General features: G+C 32.7%; 1 protein-coding gene across 18 annotated transcripts; it reads right to left on the bottom strand.

Annotated features, from left to right (window-relative positions):
• Positions 1 to 5,070: 5,070 nt before the first annotated feature.
• LOC107905310 (uncharacterized) lies at positions 5,071 to 8,788 on the bottom strand. 18 transcript variants are annotated; one of them, XR_005909650.1, is made up of 7 exons: positions 8,441 to 8,741; positions 8,299 to 8,362; positions 8,042 to 8,194; positions 7,295 to 7,385; positions 6,309 to 6,373; positions 6,011 to 6,128; positions 5,071 to 5,293 (listed from the first exon to the last, which is right to left on the bottom strand). XR_005909650.1 is itself a non-coding variant. In XM_041087664.1 (5 exons), exons 3-5 carry the CDS (start codon positions 6,354 to 6,356, stop codon positions 5,439 to 5,441), a joined length of 366 nt encoding a protein of 121 aa, XP_040943598.1. In that variant the 5' UTR covers positions 6,357 to 6,373; positions 8,042 to 8,194; positions 8,299 to 8,743; the 3' UTR covers positions 5,226 to 5,438. The 18 variants fall into 18 exon arrangements, 1 of the variants encoding a protein (XP_040943598.1); XR_005909646.1 differs by having other exon boundaries at positions 8,016 to 8,194; XR_005909644.1 differs by having other exon boundaries at positions 7,295 to 8,194; positions 8,441 to 8,759.
• Between the last annotated feature and the right edge of the window lie 9,567 nt (positions 8,789 to 18,355).

Below are 18,355 nucleotides of genomic sequence, written 5' to 3' on the forward strand. Positions count from 1 at the left end.
TTCTTTTAAATTTCTGTTTTTCAAAAATCAACTCATATTGCTAGAGGTGAGTTGAGTCTCGGGCCACACGCCGAGGTATTTTCAATTTCTGTTTTTCAAATAAAAAGAAATTTTTTGGATAGTCGAACAAAATTGAGTGCTTTTAAGTCTTTGCTCTATCCCTGTTTCACAGCGATGAGCAAAGAGGGACAGCTGTAATCACTGAATTTTGTCCGGCTCGATTTCATTTTTTTTTTAAATTTCAAAAAATAAAAAATAAAAAAATTACATTTTGACCCCTAAAATTTTTGGAATTTCACTTTAACCCGTTAACTTTTTAAAATTACATTTTGACCCTAATTTTTTCTCAAAATTACACTTTGGCCCCAAAAGTTTTACTGTGTTTGCAATTTGGTCCGTCTGGCATCCGACAGTGCAAGTTGCGCACCTACACTGCAACAGCCGACCTAAAGCATGGCCTCTCTCTCCCCTAGCCACCTGTTACCTGCAAAAAAGAAGAAAATCAACAATTTCAAAGGGTTTTCGAACCCCCAATTCAGCAGCCAAGAAGAGGAGAGCAAAGAAAAAAAACAAATTTTTTTAAGCAAAAAAGAAGCAAAAACAGCAGCAAAAGGAGGTCACCGCCGTCATCGTGCCCGCGCCACCGCACTTGCCGCCGCCCCAATACCTAGGAAAGCAAAGCAAAGATACAAAAAAGTAAAAAAATAGCAAACAAAGAAGAAGAAAAAAGAGCAAAGAAAGAAAAGAAAAAGAAGAAAATAGGGGAGAGAAGAGCTCTTTCGCCACCGCCGACCGTCGCATCGGGCTGGGAGGAGCACCGTCGGGGGCTGATCGGGAAAGAAAGAAAAGATGAAAAAGAAAGAAGAAAGAAAGAAGAAAGAAAGAAGAAAATGGGAAGAAAAAGGAAGAAAAAAAAAGAAAAAGAAAAAAGAAAATAATTTTTTTAAATCGGGCTGACCCGACCCGACCTGGCCGACCCGAGAACCCGACCCACAGCAGCAGCCCAAAAAAAGCAACAAACCCAGAAAAAAAAAAGAGCGGCAGAAATAAAAGCAAGCCACATCAGCAGGCCCAACAGCAACAGCAGCCCAGACCAGTTTCAGCAGGCAGGCCAGCAGCAGGCTCCAGGCCCAGCTCCAACAGCAGGCCACCTACAGCAGCAGGCCCAACAGGCCCAGACCCAGTAGTCCAGTCCGGTAGCCCCCAAGCCTTGCGGCCCAGCAGCAGTCAAGCCCAGTGCGCAGGCAGTCCAACTAGAAAAAAAAAAGAAGAAAGAAAAAAAAGAAAAGGAAAAAAAGAAGAAGAAGAGGAGCTCGAGTCGTGTAGCCTTTTCGATCACTCGTATTTTTGGGCTTTTTTGGTAATTTCTTTTATATCTATTTTTAATTTAATTTGCGCATTTAAATGATATTTTTAATATTGTTAGTGTATTTTTAAGCATTTTATGTTTTGTAATTATGCTTTTTAATTTTATTTTATTATATTTTAAATAATTTAAATAAATAAGGCAACGAATCGATTTAACATTAAGCCGTTGATTTCATCGCTATGTTGGGTGAATATTGTCGGTTTGTATTAAATACGAGATGCCCTTCTAAAAATTGAGAAATTTAAAAATTCTCGTGTTTCAAAAATTTTCGTGTTTTTTTTTTGTATTTATGTTTTCTTAAATTTTATTTTTTTTAAATTTTAATAAATAACGCAACAAATCGATTTGACACAAATTCGTTGATTTCATTGCTATGTTGAGTAAATATCACCGATTCGTGTTAAATACGATACGTCCTTCAGAAAAAAAATTTATGTTTTCAACAATTCATGTTTCAAAAAAAATTCGTGTTTTCACAAATTTTCGTGTTTTCAAAAATTTTCGTGTAAAAAAAAATCTTCTTGTTTCCAAAAAATTATTATTGTGCTTCAAAATTCTCGTGTTTAAAAAAATTCTCATGTTTCAATTGAATCACAATTAAATATTAAATTTAACTCGTATTTTTAAAAATTAAGACAACGCGCGTTTAACGAGATACCAATTTTGGGCGTCGCGAGGGTGCTAATACCTTCCTCGTGCGTAACCGACTCCCGAACCCTAATTTTCTCTGGATTTTGACGTGGACCTAAAATCGACTCTTTTTTAAAAAATTTGAAAAATAATTTTTCTTTTAAAAAAGAGAATTTATTAGGTGTCCGATCACACCTCGAAAAAAAGATCGGTGGCGACTCCCTTTTTAAATAAAATCGAAACTCCGTTTTCAAATTTTCAATGATTACTTCGACTAGCGCCCATCGCCAAATTTTTTAGGTCGCTACAGGATACATAGGCATTTTAGCACGAAATCCGAATATGTTGCCTATCAACTACGAGTCATGGCATCAAATGCCCGATAGCAACAAAAACCAAGCACTCGATTATATTAAGGTAACAAAATGTTAATATCATCTGTAATGCTTGGGACATAGTTTCATTTATATTTACTTTATTAACTTGTGTTTTTTGTTTTTTGTAGGCGAGGTTTGCTTTAGAGGTCTCGGATGCTTATGTAAAGAAGGCATTGGGAAAAAGATGAAGAGACAATAAAAGTACTTTGAAGAAAAATTATTATAAGACAAAAACAACCCTCGATGAGAAATTGCAAAATGTCCCGCCGGGTATGTTGAGGTACCAATGGGAAGATGCGGTTAGATTTTGGCATTCGAAGAAAGGCGAGGTATGACGTACTTCCAAACTATTGTAATTATTTTGGTTTATAGTATTTTTTATTTACGTACTAAAAAATTCATAACGTAGGATCGTGAACAAGTTGGAAAAAGCAGCAAGCAGAAACAAAAATTCACCCACACAGCCGGGTCGAGAAGTTTTGCATGTGTAGCTGAGGCGGAGGTATTTTAAATTTTTTAATATTGTCAAATATGTATAACTTTCTATTAAATAATATTTTTACTACTATATTGTAGGACCTGTCGTCCGGTCAAAAAGTTGGACGCCTTCAACTTTTTGAAATTACACATAGGAAGAAAGATGGATCTCCCATGACTCCTGAAGCTGGTGAAATAATGGTAAGTTTACTTAATACGATTTGACTTGTTTTAGTTATTTATAGTGTTTATTTTTAATGGTTTAATTCATTGCTTTTAATGCGACTGTTGTTATGTTGCATATGTTTTTAATATATATTGCGTTCGTAATTATGTGATTTATTTATTAGGAAAAACTAAAAGATAAAAAGGCGGAGTACGAAGCGATTGCTTCTAGTGATAGTTCTGTTCATCTTGAGACATTGATAACCGAATTATTACTGAAGTTTTGGGTCCTGAAAGGTATGGTCGCGTTCGATTTCAAGGATCTTTCCTTAGCCCAACCCAATATTTTGGATCCAGCTTGCAGCAATACATGACTTCGGGAAGTCAGGCTCAAGCTGAAGTTCAGAGGTTAAAAGACCAGATGACTCAGATGCAAGCGACCACTGTTGAGGTTCAAAGGAAATATGAAGAACTTCAGCTACAACTTAAAGCAGACGCGGCAGCGAGGGAAGCAGAGGCTGCAGCGAGAGAGACAGAGGTTCAAAAGAAATATGAAGAACTCCAGCTACGACTTAAAGCTGATGCGGCATCGAGAGAAGCAGAGCAGAGCAGAAAGTACGACGAACTCCAGCAGCAGCTTTAGAGTATGATGAAGATGTTTCAGTCGCAACTTCCGCCGTCATAGTGTATTGCATAAATATTTTTATCATTTTAACTTTTAACACTTTTGCAAAAATAATATGAATTCACTTTTATTTTTTGATATTAATATTATTTTATTCGTTTAATTTGAAATATTATATAAATTTATTGCTTTTGGCTTGTTTAGATCTGGTAGCTTTTGATTTGTTGCTACAGGAGGCCTGAAAAAATGAAAAATTTAATATAAAAAAATCCCAAAAATAGTGGCATTTTTGTACAAAAGCGCCGCTAAAGAACATGTTCTGTAGCGGCGTTTGTAAAAAAAGCGCCGCTAAAGATTATGATCTATAGCGGCGTTTTTATACAAAGCGCCGTTAAAGAACATGTTCTTTAGCAGCGCTTATAGAAAAACGCTGCTGAAGAACATGTTCTTCAGTCAGCAGCGCTTATAGAAAAACGCCGCTAAAGAACATGTTCTTCAGCGGCGCTTAGAGAAAAACGCCACTAAAGACCATGTTCTTTAGCGGCGCTTAGATAAAAACGTCGCTAAAGATCATGTTCTTCAGTGGCGTTTTTTTCTAAGCGCTGCTAAAGAACATGATCTTTAGCGGCGTTTTTAGTTGTAAACACTGCAAACGTTTGCGACGTTTTCGTTAGCGGCCTTTTTTGCGACGCTTCCACAAGCGTTGCAAATAACTTTAGTGGCGTTATAAAGCGCCGCTAAAGGCCTAAAAAAACCACTACACCAAAATAGGCTTTTAGCGATGCTTTTTTAGGCCTATAAAAAATGCCGCTAAAGACCACGATCTATAGCGACGCTTTTCCAACAAACGCCGCTAAAGACCACGATCTATAGCGACACTTCTCCCACAAACGCCGCTAAAGACCACGATCTATAGCGACGCTTATTCCACAAACGCCGCTAAAAACCACGACCTTTAACGGCGCTTTTTGCCACAAACGCCGCTAAAGAACAAACCTTTAGCGACGCTTCTAGCAAAAACGCCACTAAAAACATAATCTTTGAAAATATATATTTTAATAAAATAATATTTATTTTTTATGATAAATATTATATTATGTTTTATTTTTTAAATTTAAACTTTAAATATACTTTTTAAGAATAAATAAAAAACATTATTTAAATTAAATTTTCTATGAAAATTTTAACTCTAACACTAAATATAAAAATTAATAAATGTAGTTTTAGAATTTAAAATAATAAATTAATAACACAATTAAAATTTAAAAGTTAAAACTCAAATTGTCGTAAATATTAAAGTAAAAATAAAAATTTAAAATCAAAACTAAAATAAACAATGGAAAGATAACTCAAATGTAAGTTTTTGCTGCAAGTTACAAAGACAATAACGAAAAAATAAACACCACACATAAAATTTATCAAACTAGTTAAGAAATACATGGTGCAGCCATGCAATATAAATAGAATAGAATCATAGGGTAATTTTGCATAAATATCTTCAGAGTACTAAGAACAATTTGACACAAAATTATAAAACATGATAAAAAAAAAAAAGAACAGGTAGCAGACAAGCTATTTGTTACTTTTTGTTTTGCTTCCAAGGCTTCCTCAGCTGCCTTTATCTTGGCAACAGAATCATCTTCATCATCCCTGCTTAAGAAAACAAAGAACCTATTGTTAAACAATTTATAACTTGAAAAAGAAAAGAACCATGTTACTCGGACTTAGGTATGAGTGTTAGGTGTCAGTATAAAGACATGTCAGATATGGGTATGAAGGCATGTCTGTGGTCTCCTCAACCTCTTTGTCCTGGGGAAAGGAGAACGTGAACTAGCATGTTCTGGAGACTTCGTATGGCTAGAACGATTCTCTCTTTCCAAAGAATGATCCCTGTGAGACCTGTGCCGAGAAGGAGACTTATATACTAAATGATGCCAGTATCAAGCAATTTCAGTTTCCCACAACAAGGAAACAGTTTGAATTATTACCTTATTGTGGAAAAATGAAGCAGGCGGGCAAATTTCTGGCTCTAACATTAGTACACTGAAACAATAAACTTTAATACACAATGGTGACTATAGGATGGACATCTGAACTCCCTAAAATTTTATGCATTATGTTAATGAAAAATGAAGTGCAGTATGATGTGCTACTTGCTTTACTTGTGCAAGTTCAGCGAACAATATATGCATTACATTAAACAGGTGAATAGATCAATGCATAAGCTCCAATATGCAAGGCAGTTACTGTCCAAACCACAATACAGAACATACAGAGATAACAACTAATTATTCCACAAACTTGCAAAACTGCCAAAGCACAATGCAGAAAAAAACAAGTCTACAACTAAATCATAAAAAAAGCTACCTTCATTTGCTTGCATAGGAGGGCTCCGATTCCATGAGGAAGAACTACCAGCCACGATTCGTTTAGATAGGTAAGGCAGAATCTCAAACAGAACAATCTCCGCAGCTGCGTCCACATCCTTAGAGTTCACGATAGCAACAGCTTTTAGAATTCGTGAATCAACATGTGCAGTAGGTGTAAGAAAATATACTTGCACTGCATGTTTGTTACATTTCTTTTTCCAAATCACCACGCTTTATGTTATACACATACATAAATCAATTACAGCATGGGATTTAAAATGGGTAAAAAGAAATACCTGCGGGAAAATATCCATCAAGCATTTATAAACCTTTTTAAACCCCATAGTGGAAAGCTATTAACCTGCAAATAAAGTAACAAAAATTTACATGAAATCTGTAATCAAAGTAAAATACGATGAAGGAAGTATTCACGATGAGAACCATAATTTTAATCACGTTAATCAAACGTAAAACTATAAAAGATTAATTTTAACAACAGAATTAAGGAATAATTTTTTAAAAAATATTACATGCAAAATGACCAATCAATTGATAGAATTCCTTCCAATTAGTAATGGAGAAAAACAAAGGAGGGAGATATGATTAATTTAAAATAGTGCAACACAATTTGATAGCTCTATAGAAATTATAACCGCTTTGCACACAATTCTGATAATAGGTTCACGTATTTTCATGCAAATTTAAACTATTTGAAGAATGAGAGAATTAAAATATGCACAAACGATAAGATAAAAAGCATAAAATGTACAATCCATGCTTGACGTTTGCTGCACCACTGATTTTCTTTTTCTTTTCTTAATAAAATTTCATCCTTACCATAACATCAGTTACTCCTATAATCTAAACAATTCATCCTCATATATCTTTGTAGAATGGGATATACGTTAACTTCATCATGATTCGGGTCAGTCGTTCAGACTCGAAAATTTATTCAAAAAGTGAAAGATTTTATATAAAAAAATATAATCTAAATTAAACTTGAACTAGATTTTAAGTCCATTTTTTAATCAGATCTGAACATAAAAAACAGACTTAAAATTATATATTGACTCGACTCAAATTCGATCCCAACCACGATCAAGTTTAGACAAAACAAATACGATGCAAAAGGAAATTTGATTATTCAAACGTGCCTTGAACGAATAATTACCTGTAATAATGTTTTTATATATATATCTCAACAATTTGCAGTTAATAAACGTAAAAATTGTATTAAATAAAATTAAGGCATCACGGGGCCTCTTGCAACTTGGCAAATTACCACTAAAAAGGGGATACAACTTGTACAGATACTGTTGTTTAGAACTTCTTCAGTAGCTACCTCGATTCTGTTGGACAATCTGGCACCGTTTCTAAGAAAATGAAATTTTTATTAGTGTAGCTACCAAATTTTATAGAAGGTTATGTATTATTGAGTTGGCTACATTGTCATTGACTGACCTCACCTTTAAAGGGATCGAAGATAGAGTGCCATTTTGACAAATAATATATTAGCAACATGATAATATTGAAAATAAAAACAAAGCTACGTGTCACATTTTATATGGTAAAGCATAGCATGAAAAATGATTGATGATTAATGATTAAATATGACTTAGACCTAGCCAGATCAAAAAGATAATTAGCAAATTGAACCCTAGTAACCTAATTATCAACAAAATCAAACAGGCTACAGCAAACCTGAAAATAAAGGAACTAAAAATCTTCAAATTGAAGTACTTAAGATCCTTTGTTCATAAAAATCTATCACGCCCTCTAATTTTCAATAACTCCATCCACTAATATCAAAATAGAAGAGGCGGTAATCCTCACTATCAAACTTTTAAGTTCTGTTGACATATAAAATCCAGTAAACAACTAAAAATAAAACCAGAACTCAAGCTGAAAATATTGCATCCACAAGCTTTATTGAAATTGAAACACTTCACCACTAGAAAATGAAAGTAAATGAATAAACTTAAAAGGTATACTAAGAAACTTACCTCATACATGTACAAGTCAGACATACCTTCCAGATCCTTAACCACCAGTAAACACAAATCCAATATTTTGATTTGATGTCATGTCGATGGATCATTTTAAAATAGAAAATAAGTAAAGATCTCCAACAAGAGTGTTAAATACTGCCTTGTATCTTCTTCTTTTTTCCCTTTTAACAATTCTGCATCAAATTCATCATGCATCACTTCTGTACATCCATGCTTTGTGTAGACTATACAGCTAAAATAACCACAAAAACATAAGAAGAAAATAATAGAGACTAACCTCAATCGCCAACACTCCAGCTTTTCAATTCCAGTCTCTCCTTGAAGAAAACCCTAACTTTACACTAAAAAATAAAAAAAAATATTAAAAAGATTGACAACTCTTCCGACTTTGCCAATGCTAAACCCTAATCTGGAAACACCTGATACTTCAATGATTCTTTTACTCGTAAGCAGATTGGAGAGGGTAAGATCCGACGAGGTCGTTCTTAACGCCATGGAGACCGAATCGCAGCGCGCCGTTCTGGGCTCCTCGAATTTCATGCCGAATGGTCTTTGGTGCCTCCATTTTCCTTTCCTTTTTTTCTTTTTGAATATAATCGCTTCTTGTTAAAATTTTCTTTTGGGATTTTTTTTATAATGTCGCAGACAGGGAGGGAGGGAGAGAAAGCAAGACAAACGGCGTGTTTGCAAAGTGAATAGTTTTAGGGGGAAATTAGGGGTTTCATGGGGGGAAATTTGGGGATAAAATGGCGGGATTTTTTTAAAGTAATATTATTCTTTGCGGCGTTTATTATAAAAATGTCGCTATTGCTTATTTTTTACGGTATTTTTTAAAAATGTTGCAAAAATTTATTTTATTTTGAATAAAATGACGTCGTTTTGCTCTGCTAAAAATCTCTTATTTTGTTTATTAAAAATTATTAATTAAGTGATTTTATAAAACATTTATTATTACTATTTTTTTATAAATTAGATTTTTTTTTAAAATCAAGTTATTAAGTTAGAAAACAAATATAGTATATTTTGCTAGATCTAATTAAATTTAAATATAAAATAATTTTTATTGTTTTTAAACAATGAAATGGGTGATTCGGGTAAAACGAGCTTGAAGTTAGAAAAGTTTTTAAAATATGTATTAATTTGTCTATGTTTAAAATTTTAATAAATGAAAAATATATATAATTAATATATATTAAATTAATAATAATACGAATGGTCTAAAATAGATTTGAGTTAGCTATATAAAATAAAGACAAAATTTAGGTAAAAATTAAGACTCGTATTTCAAGTTAAGCTAGGCTTGAACAAATATAATGCATGTTAATAGAATACATAGGTCCGACAAAACGCAACCTATGATCTCTTCAAGTTAGGTTTTAGTTAAAATTTAATTTTTAATAGAGTTAATTACACCATGCATCCCTAAACTATAATTTTCATTTTAAATTGGTTCCCAAGTCTTTAAAATATTCTAATTACATCCTTAAACTAACGAGGTTATATCAATATGGTCCCTCCATTACTAAAATCATTAATTTAATAGTTAAATGAGACGTCAAGCCTTAAGTGGCATTGTTTAAAATGAAAATTTTTAAAATATATTGTAAAAAACATATTAAAAAAAGGGAAATATCTGGAGCAGAATAAGAATGAAAATTAACCTTGTACTTATTAAAACATTGTGAAACTATTTAATGTCAAATTCTTTGAAAATATTTAAAAACTCAGTATTATTGTTTTATTATTCCCTCAACAAATATAATGCAGCTTTAACGATTTTAAATACACCAAAACGATTTTGAAGAACCAAATCTTCACACGATTTTAAAGAACCAAATTAATATTATCTATTTTACAATTAGAAAGCACTAGTTAATCTAAACCCTAAACCATAAACCTAAACCCTAAAACCCTAAACCTTTAACACATAACATCTAAACCTTAAACCCCAACTTTTAAACCATAAATCATAAATCATAACCCCTAAACACATAATCCATAAACCTTAAAATAGTAACTCCTAAACTTTAAACTCTAAACCATATACCCTAAACCAAAAACCTTAAACTATAGTGATAATTAATTCAATATTTTAAAATTAATACTATCTCTTTTACGATTATATAAGAAATTATTTAATATGTAAATTAAAAAACACTCAATAATGTACCCAAAAAACTTTAACAAATAGTATTTTAATTTTTCCATTTTTAGCAAATATTTTTCTATGTTTTTTAATTCAACTTATTTCTACGTGTCATTGTTTTTTTTGAAGATTTTGAATATTTAATTAAAAATATATTGAATTTTAATTAATATAAATAAATCAATTAAATAATAAATAGACAGATAAAATATTTTTTGCGGCGCTTTTCCAAAAACGCCGCTAAAGATCCAAGCATTAGCGGTGCTTCTTCAAAAGCGCCGCTAAAGACCCAAGCATTAGCGGCGCTTCTTCAAAAGCGCCGCTAAAGATCCAAGCATTAGCGACGCTTCTTCAAAAGTGCCGCTAAAGACCCAAGCATTAGCGGCGCTTCTTCAAAAACGCCGCTAAAGTCCCAAAAATAACAAAAATGACGTCGTTGGGCTTAGGTTTTTGCGACGCTTTTCAGAAAAAGTCTGTTTTGGTGTAGTGAACGCCGCTAAAGACCAGTTTTGGTGTAGTGTTCATCTGTTACCTGCGAAAGTAGCAAGTGGGAAATCGATTTTGGTTTAAAAGGGATAAGTCATATATTGTGCGCGAACGGTAACAGTGGGGAATAGGGCCTTACCCCTCAAAAAGTTTGTGGATGTTTTCGTTTTTTAGAAAATTTAGACCTTAAAAGAGAAAATTTGTCAAATTCAAAAACCCAAGTTGAACCTGTTAAACTATTGATTTTGGTACTAGTTTTTGATTTTTACCGGTTTCGAGTAGTTTTCAATTCAATCAGTTCAATCTATTTGTTTGGACCAATATACTGATCAGTTTTTGGTTTAATCGGTTCAACAGACCAACCCAATCATGTTCTAAAAACATTGGTTACATCATCAAATCTTGATAAAATTTAAGTTCAAAGATCAAAATGAATCTAGTTGTCAAGTTCAAGTACCAAAATGAACAAAAAAATACATGTGCCAAAATAAACTTAGTTGTCAAATTTAGGGAAAAAATATATTTTCCCATTTTATTTTATTAGATATAGTTTTTTGGTTTGCTCTAATCAATGGTCAAAATCATTGGATTTAAATTGAAATTTTTCAAAATTTGGATTAAAACTAAAGTAAGAAACATTAAGTTTGCGTTTGGAAAGCTATTTAACAATTGAATTTGTGTATAATTGTTTGTAATTATATATTTGCGACATATTTGAATAATCATTATAATTAGTAAATTTCATCGAAATGAGTGTAATTGGAACACCCAATTATACTCTCCAATTCTTAAGGGATGATGATAATTGGAGTAATTATAAAAAATCATACTAAAATCCAATTATCTTGTGAATTTCTACATGCACCCATCCATGGTTTAAGTTTAAGAATTTTTTAGGCATAATGATAAAGTTAACCCTTCATGTTTACTTTTTTTGTCAATTTGATCCTTATTCTTTTTTTTTAAAGCTAAATTTAGTCATTAACATTTAAAAAAAGTCAAATTGCTTTTTTATCGAAATGATGAGTGAAATATTATTTTTTTTTATGATGTTTACATTGCAACTTGTGTGGTAGTCCACGTATTATTCATGCTGACATGACATTCTTTTTCTTATATTTAAAATTTATAAAATATTAAAAGATAAAAAATCAATTCAAATAATATAAAAATAAAAAGTTCATAAAAATTCAAAAACAATTAGAATGGAGTACATTTGCGCTACAATGTTTAAAATTTTAACATTTTAGTTAGCATTTCCGTTAAAAACAACAATTTGACTCTTTTTGAAAGGTTGGTGGTTAAATTTGACTCATTTTAAAAGTCGAGAGCCAAAATTAGCTCAAAAATAATAATAAGAGCCAAATTGACAAAAAGATGTAAACATTAAGAGCTAAACTTATCATTATGCCAATTTTTATATAATAATAATATTTCAGTTTAATATATTTTATTTTTTTAAAATATAATTATATATTATAATTTTACTAATCTCGTTTAAATAATCTAAAATTTTTATTGATATAAGAGGGAATTGCTCAACATTTGAACTTACTGAAAATTTAACTAAATTACACAATATGTTGCAGAGGTGATCCCAACTATAGATATATAATTTCCTCTTGCTTCTGATCATGACCCCACCATAAATCCCTATCAATACTATCAATTTTGTTCGTTATTACTTTAGGGGCTTTTACAAAGGAGAATTGATACAGCAAGGTAGACAACAAGATTGATCGTATTAATCTCCCTCCTTGAGATAACAATTTACCTTCCCATCCCGACAAATTCTTTTTCATCTTTCAATCATAGATCCAAAATATGTTTAAATATAAAACTTACAAAGTGGTGTGGGGAAAGTCAATTCACTCATGTGGGCCATGAGCTGGAAAAGAAAAAAATGGAGAGGAGAATGGAAAGCTAGGGCTATTGGGATTTGTAGAGAAGGAATGAGAGCCCACCTCTATGTTGTGTTTCGGGGGTATTTATAAGTGAGTCATGGTTTCTGAGTGGTCTCCTTTTTAGAAGAACATACTCGTTAATAGTGAATGGCCTAACAAAGGATCCAATTGGGTGACTAAGGATGGAAGGTCCCTCCTTTGGATATACGAAGCACGCGAGTGGTTGGTCATTGAGCAACCATCTGGATAGTATAAACGGGAGGTTAATTGTGGGTCTCTTTGGTTGGTTCTCGTGCTGCCACGTGTCCCAATTAGGGAAAGGGTATAACAATAGTCCCCCTCATAGTCAAGAGGTAAGTTATAAAGTGATTGTAACTCAAGACCATATGCAAGTTGCCCCCCGCGGGTGGTAATTGTCGCAAATGAAGCAACGGGATGAAGGAGGAGATTATTAGCCTGATGGTCTAGGAATGTACGATGCCTTGCGAGGCTATTCAATTTATTGCTACCTTTTTTTTTTAAATGCGTCGGCAGAGGGTACTTTTATTCATGGTTAACTTGTATAAATTTTATTTTGTGATTTAACGGGTGGTAGGCCTATTGGTCCGACAATCCAAGAATGTATAGTGCATACTCGAGTGATGTAGTTGTCGATTGAACAAGTTAGAGTTATGTAGTGGAGACATGTTGTATATATATCATCGATACAACTATTGGAAATGTAAAATAGAGGAGATTTAAGCCATCTATTGACAATATAAAATGCAAGAGGTGTGCAAATTGTTTATTGACGATATAAAATGTAAAATGTGCAAACTATCCATTGGCGATATAAAATGTAAAATGTGCTATCGTTGGCGATGTAAAATGTAAAATGTGTGATCATTGGTGATGTAAAATGTAAAAGGTGCAAACTATCCGCTGAAATATGAGCGGAAGGACTATCTGTCATTATAAATAATTGTAGCTAATATAACTTTTGGTCTGAGCTTTTGACTAGTAAAAATCGAATAAGTGTTGAGTGTGTATGCTTATTATTATAAAATTTATTTGATAACCTAAATTTGGTTTTTATGGAGATTGTTAATGTCAGACCGAATGCTGAAGATATGCCTCACTTTCGTGGAGAGCCACAAAGAGTTCACGGAGGAGCCCGAATATTGAATATATGCCTCACCTCCACGGAGAGCCATAAAAAGGTTCACGGAGGGGCCTGAATACTGAAGATACATCTCACCTCTGTGGAGAGCCACAATGGGTTCATGGAGGAACCCAAATACTGATCATAGGTCAATCGCACTATCCTCAACTCTTACAGACTGAAATTACTGAGTTGTCGTAGTTCATTATAGTAGATTAAACTAATTTTCATACTTAAGGAGCTTGAATACGAGTAATTCTACTAAGTTTTAGTTAGTTTTTATATTTTAATTTCAATTCAATAAAAAGTATAACTTGAGTTATTTTATGACCTTAGGGACCGAAAAAGGCCTAAGGGAGGACTAACATAGTTAGTGAGTGTGCAAGACACTATTCAAAGGCATAAGGGCTCGAGGCTGGTCACAATGTTACAACACGGGAGTCCAGTGTCGCAACATAATGGACAGAGTGCCAAAATTCCAAGACTGCCTTTGGTGTTACGACATAGCCAGTGGATGCCATGACACACCCCTAAAGTTGAACCTAAAGCCAAGCAAACTGACTTCGATGTTGCGACACAGACACTAGATGTCGCGATACCAGCCCTGTATGTGAAAGTATTACCAGGTCGAGGTTGTTTTGGTCTGCAAAATGAAAATTAACGTAAAAGCGTCAACCGACCTAGGGCTAAGGACAACGACCAACCTTAACACTATAAATAGACTTATAAGACACTAGAGAAAGGACGGCTTTTTAACTTAGAATTTTCTTTGTAATTTAGTTTTCAGTTCTTTTTAGGCTTAAGATTTGTTTTCAGTTGTTTCGTTCATGTTCATCGGAAGATCTGATTTGTAGATCCAACGCAAACTTTGTAGATTTTTGTGTATCAATTATTAAATACAATTCAAGATTCTTCTTAAACCTTTACTCTTGATTCGTTCTTTATTTTTATCTTATTTATCAAGTTTACTGTGTTTATGGAATCCATGATGAACTAATCCTCTTTTGGAGGATTAATGAGTAGAAGTGTGATTAATTAATTTCTATGTAGGGTTTTCTTAGTAAATCAGTTGTTTGCGATAAGAAAAACTTAAACCCTAGGTCTGACAACCCTAGGAAGTTATCTAGGTGGGAATTAACCCAAAAATGGTATTGCCTATCCGTAAACCCCTTACCCCAATCCGGTCTGGATTGTGAGGTTGAGAGATAAGTAGTTCTTGTCGACTCATTAGTTTAGTGGAAGGCTGAGAGATCCTACTAGGGTAACGACTAGTTGATTGAGTAGAAATTTGAAATAGGAATTAGTTATGACCACTAAAGCAAGCTAATCACTCATGCCTTATTCTTTTCTTATAAAACCAAATAATTTTATTTATGTTTAATCGTAATATAATTTATTTAAAGTACTAATTAGATTTATTTTCATTTAGGTTAATATTAATTTAGTACTTGCCTCTCTTGGGTACAATCTTCGGAGTACTTACTGAGTCCGTTGCAAACTATATTACAACCTAACCCGTATACTTGCCGACACCGCTTCAAATTTCATATTTTTAGTTGCAATATTCACACTCTGGACGTTAGTACGTCAAGAAGCGGTCAATTACATGGAGAGTAACAAATGTCCTACTCCCACATATGGGGGTAGGCTTACGAGGTTCTTGCTCCCACACATGGGGGAGGCTTACGGGAGGTCCTACTCTCATACATGAAGCGTAACGAATGTCTTGCTCCCACACATAGGGAGGCTTACGGGAGGTATCATATGTTGATTGCACTACCGTTGACTCTCGTAAACTGGAATGAAATGGAGAGTAACGAATGTCCTGCTCCTGCATATGGGGGAGCCTTATGAGGGTTCTGCTTCCACACATGAGAGAGACTTACGGAAGGTTCTACTTCCACACGAGAGGAAACTTACAGTATAATATGTAGAATCATAGATATGATATAAATGTAGACGATGAATGTAACCATTTGTGACAGTCTCTCACCATTATACATTATATGAATATACATATATGTAAGAGGGTATAACCACCGATCGATATCTCTTGCGGGTTCTTTTCCTCAAATATAAAGATACATATAAAGGCAAGTACAAATAGTGGAACCCCCTGAATATAGAAAATAATAATAAACGAGACAAAGTAAAACATTTTGTTTAATAATATTTCCCTGTACCGATTCCTAGCCTAACATTTCATCAAATCAAATATGTTCTTAATATTATTTTCATCAAAAGAGAGAGTAGTGAACTTCAGTAGCTCATTAACAGAGACTTTTGGCCAGCTATACACAATATATTTTGCTTATAATACACCTTAACTAACATGGCTCAACAGTTTGGAAAACACAATAAAACATTAAATTTCAAGTATATTAATTGTGAAAATCTGGATTTTATGCTGATAATGTGACACTAAAGAAATCCCCCAACTTCATTTAATCAGACACTTCACGGATCCAACGATTTTTCCCTAATTCTTGTTTTTAGTTCTAGCAATTGTATGTTTTGATTAAAAGTCAGTGCACTGTATTCTTTGATTAAAAAACGACCCCGTTCTCAGTGTCACGCACTTCACCGTCGTAACAAAATAATAGCACTAATCCATCCACTCGTATTCAACCAAATAATCTGTCAGGAGACGTTAGAAACAAAAGCATCATGCAAAAAATTATTGTTGCAACTAAAAATGAACAACAAAAATCAATGCATACTTTTACCCAAATTGTGTCATTGCTCCAACTTATACGTACCCCACAAACTTCTCTTCTTCTGATCTCCTTAACAACTTTTTTTCCTTGTAAATGGCTTATGCACTCGAGCCTGAAATATATTTCATTTATAGTCAAGGATGAACTCCAAGTTCATTCTGAAAATTTTCCTCGGCTAGTGAGGAGTTAAAATTTGTACAGAGAAAACGCTCCAAGCAGGATGCACTGTCAGCAAAAGTATTGAAAGTGCATCCAGCTGGAAGCGGTTTTACCTGACATAGTACTGAAAATGCTTCCAACTGGACGCGCTTTCAGTACTTTTGTTGATAGTAAATCCTGCTTGAAGTATTTTCTCTCTACAAATTTTAACCCTACTTGGACATAAAACATATCATATATCCTGGGAATCCTGAGATATATTTTTAAAACCCATCTCGTAAATATTAATGCACTGTCGTAAATAATTTACTAAAATATCGGATCAAACTAGTATTAAAAATATGCAAAAATTTTAAAACTAATATTTCATTCCAAACGAGTGCTCCGAGTTTCGATGAAAATACGATGTTTTTAAATTTCAAATGCAAAAAACTTATTTAATATTTCAAAACCCTAAATAATCCTATCTCAAAAACCCTAACCCTAAATCCTAAAATAAATAACCTTAACCTTAACAAACAAAACCCTAACACTGAAAGACACATGAGGAAAATGCTTCCAGCTGGAAGCTTTTTCGGTTCACCTGTCAGAAAATGCGTCCACCTAGGAGTATTTTTCTGACAACACATTAAAAACGTGTCTACGTGGAAGCGCTTTTAGTTTACAACTCTAAAAACGCGTCCATTTAGGATCGTTTTTCTAAATTACACCTGAAAACATGTCTACCGGGAAGCGCTTTCAAAAAGTCGGCCTATTTCCATAATTATTTCAAAAAATAGCCTAATATGGTAACTTTCAAAAAAAAAAAAACATCAGCATTTTTTTGATAATTTAGTCCATTGGTTTTGAACATTTTTCTTAGATTATGATTTGGAATTTTTTAGCGGTTTAACTATCAGAGTACAGAATCTTTACCAATTTTTGCAATTGTTAGAGTAAAATCAACCCAGAAGAACAAGTGTTATTCATTGTTCATTAAAACAGAGACAAAGAAGAAAAACACATTGACTCAATAATGATTCTAAAAAAGAACTAAAGAAGGAAAAAAAAATGGCAATTTTGGTATCATCTTCTTCCCTCATTCTTGACTCATTTATCTTCCATATGCCGGAGATGAAAACCAAATTGAAAAAAAAAAAGAAAGTGTTTTTACCAATGAGAAATTTTTTTGGTTCCTTTCATATTTTAAATTTTGCGGTTTTATTCAAAGATTTCTAGGTTTTCTAAGATTTTTGGGTTTTCCCATTCAGATTTGTTGCTAAGATTTCTAACTTTCCTCTTTTCTCAGTGCTTTAGTTAAAAACAGAAGGAAGGGAACAATAATTTTTATTGCTTTTTCCTATTCTAATAAGAATGAGAAGATGAAGGAGAAGGAAATATGGAATTAAAAAAATAGGACGTGGGGAAAGATAGAATTAAAAACATATATAATTTTTATTTTTATTAATAAAATCGTAAGTGTACTTTTAATTAAAAAAGTAATTATTTCTTATATATATTTTAGAGTTTATATATAATTTTTATAATTTATATTTAGATTTTATATAGTTTTTTTTCTCAATTTTTATATATTTATATAGTTTAGAGTTTATATATATATACTTTTTATAGTTTGTTTCCTATTTTTAGATTGTATATATATACATATTTTTTTGAAATTTTATATATTTATTTCTATTTTTTTATAATTTTTTAAGGTTTATATATGTTTGGCAAAATAAAGTATATACTTTTAAAAAAAATGACAAGTGGTGTCTTCTTGTTGACTAAGATACTTAAAA

The sequence above is a fragment of the Gossypium hirsutum genome, chromosome D01 (genome assembly GCF_007990345.1).
Source record: "Gossypium hirsutum isolate 1008001.06 chromosome D01, Gossypium_hirsutum_v2.1, whole genome shotgun sequence".
Lineage (NCBI taxonomy): Eukaryota > Viridiplantae > Streptophyta > Magnoliopsida > Malvales > Malvaceae > Gossypium > Gossypium hirsutum.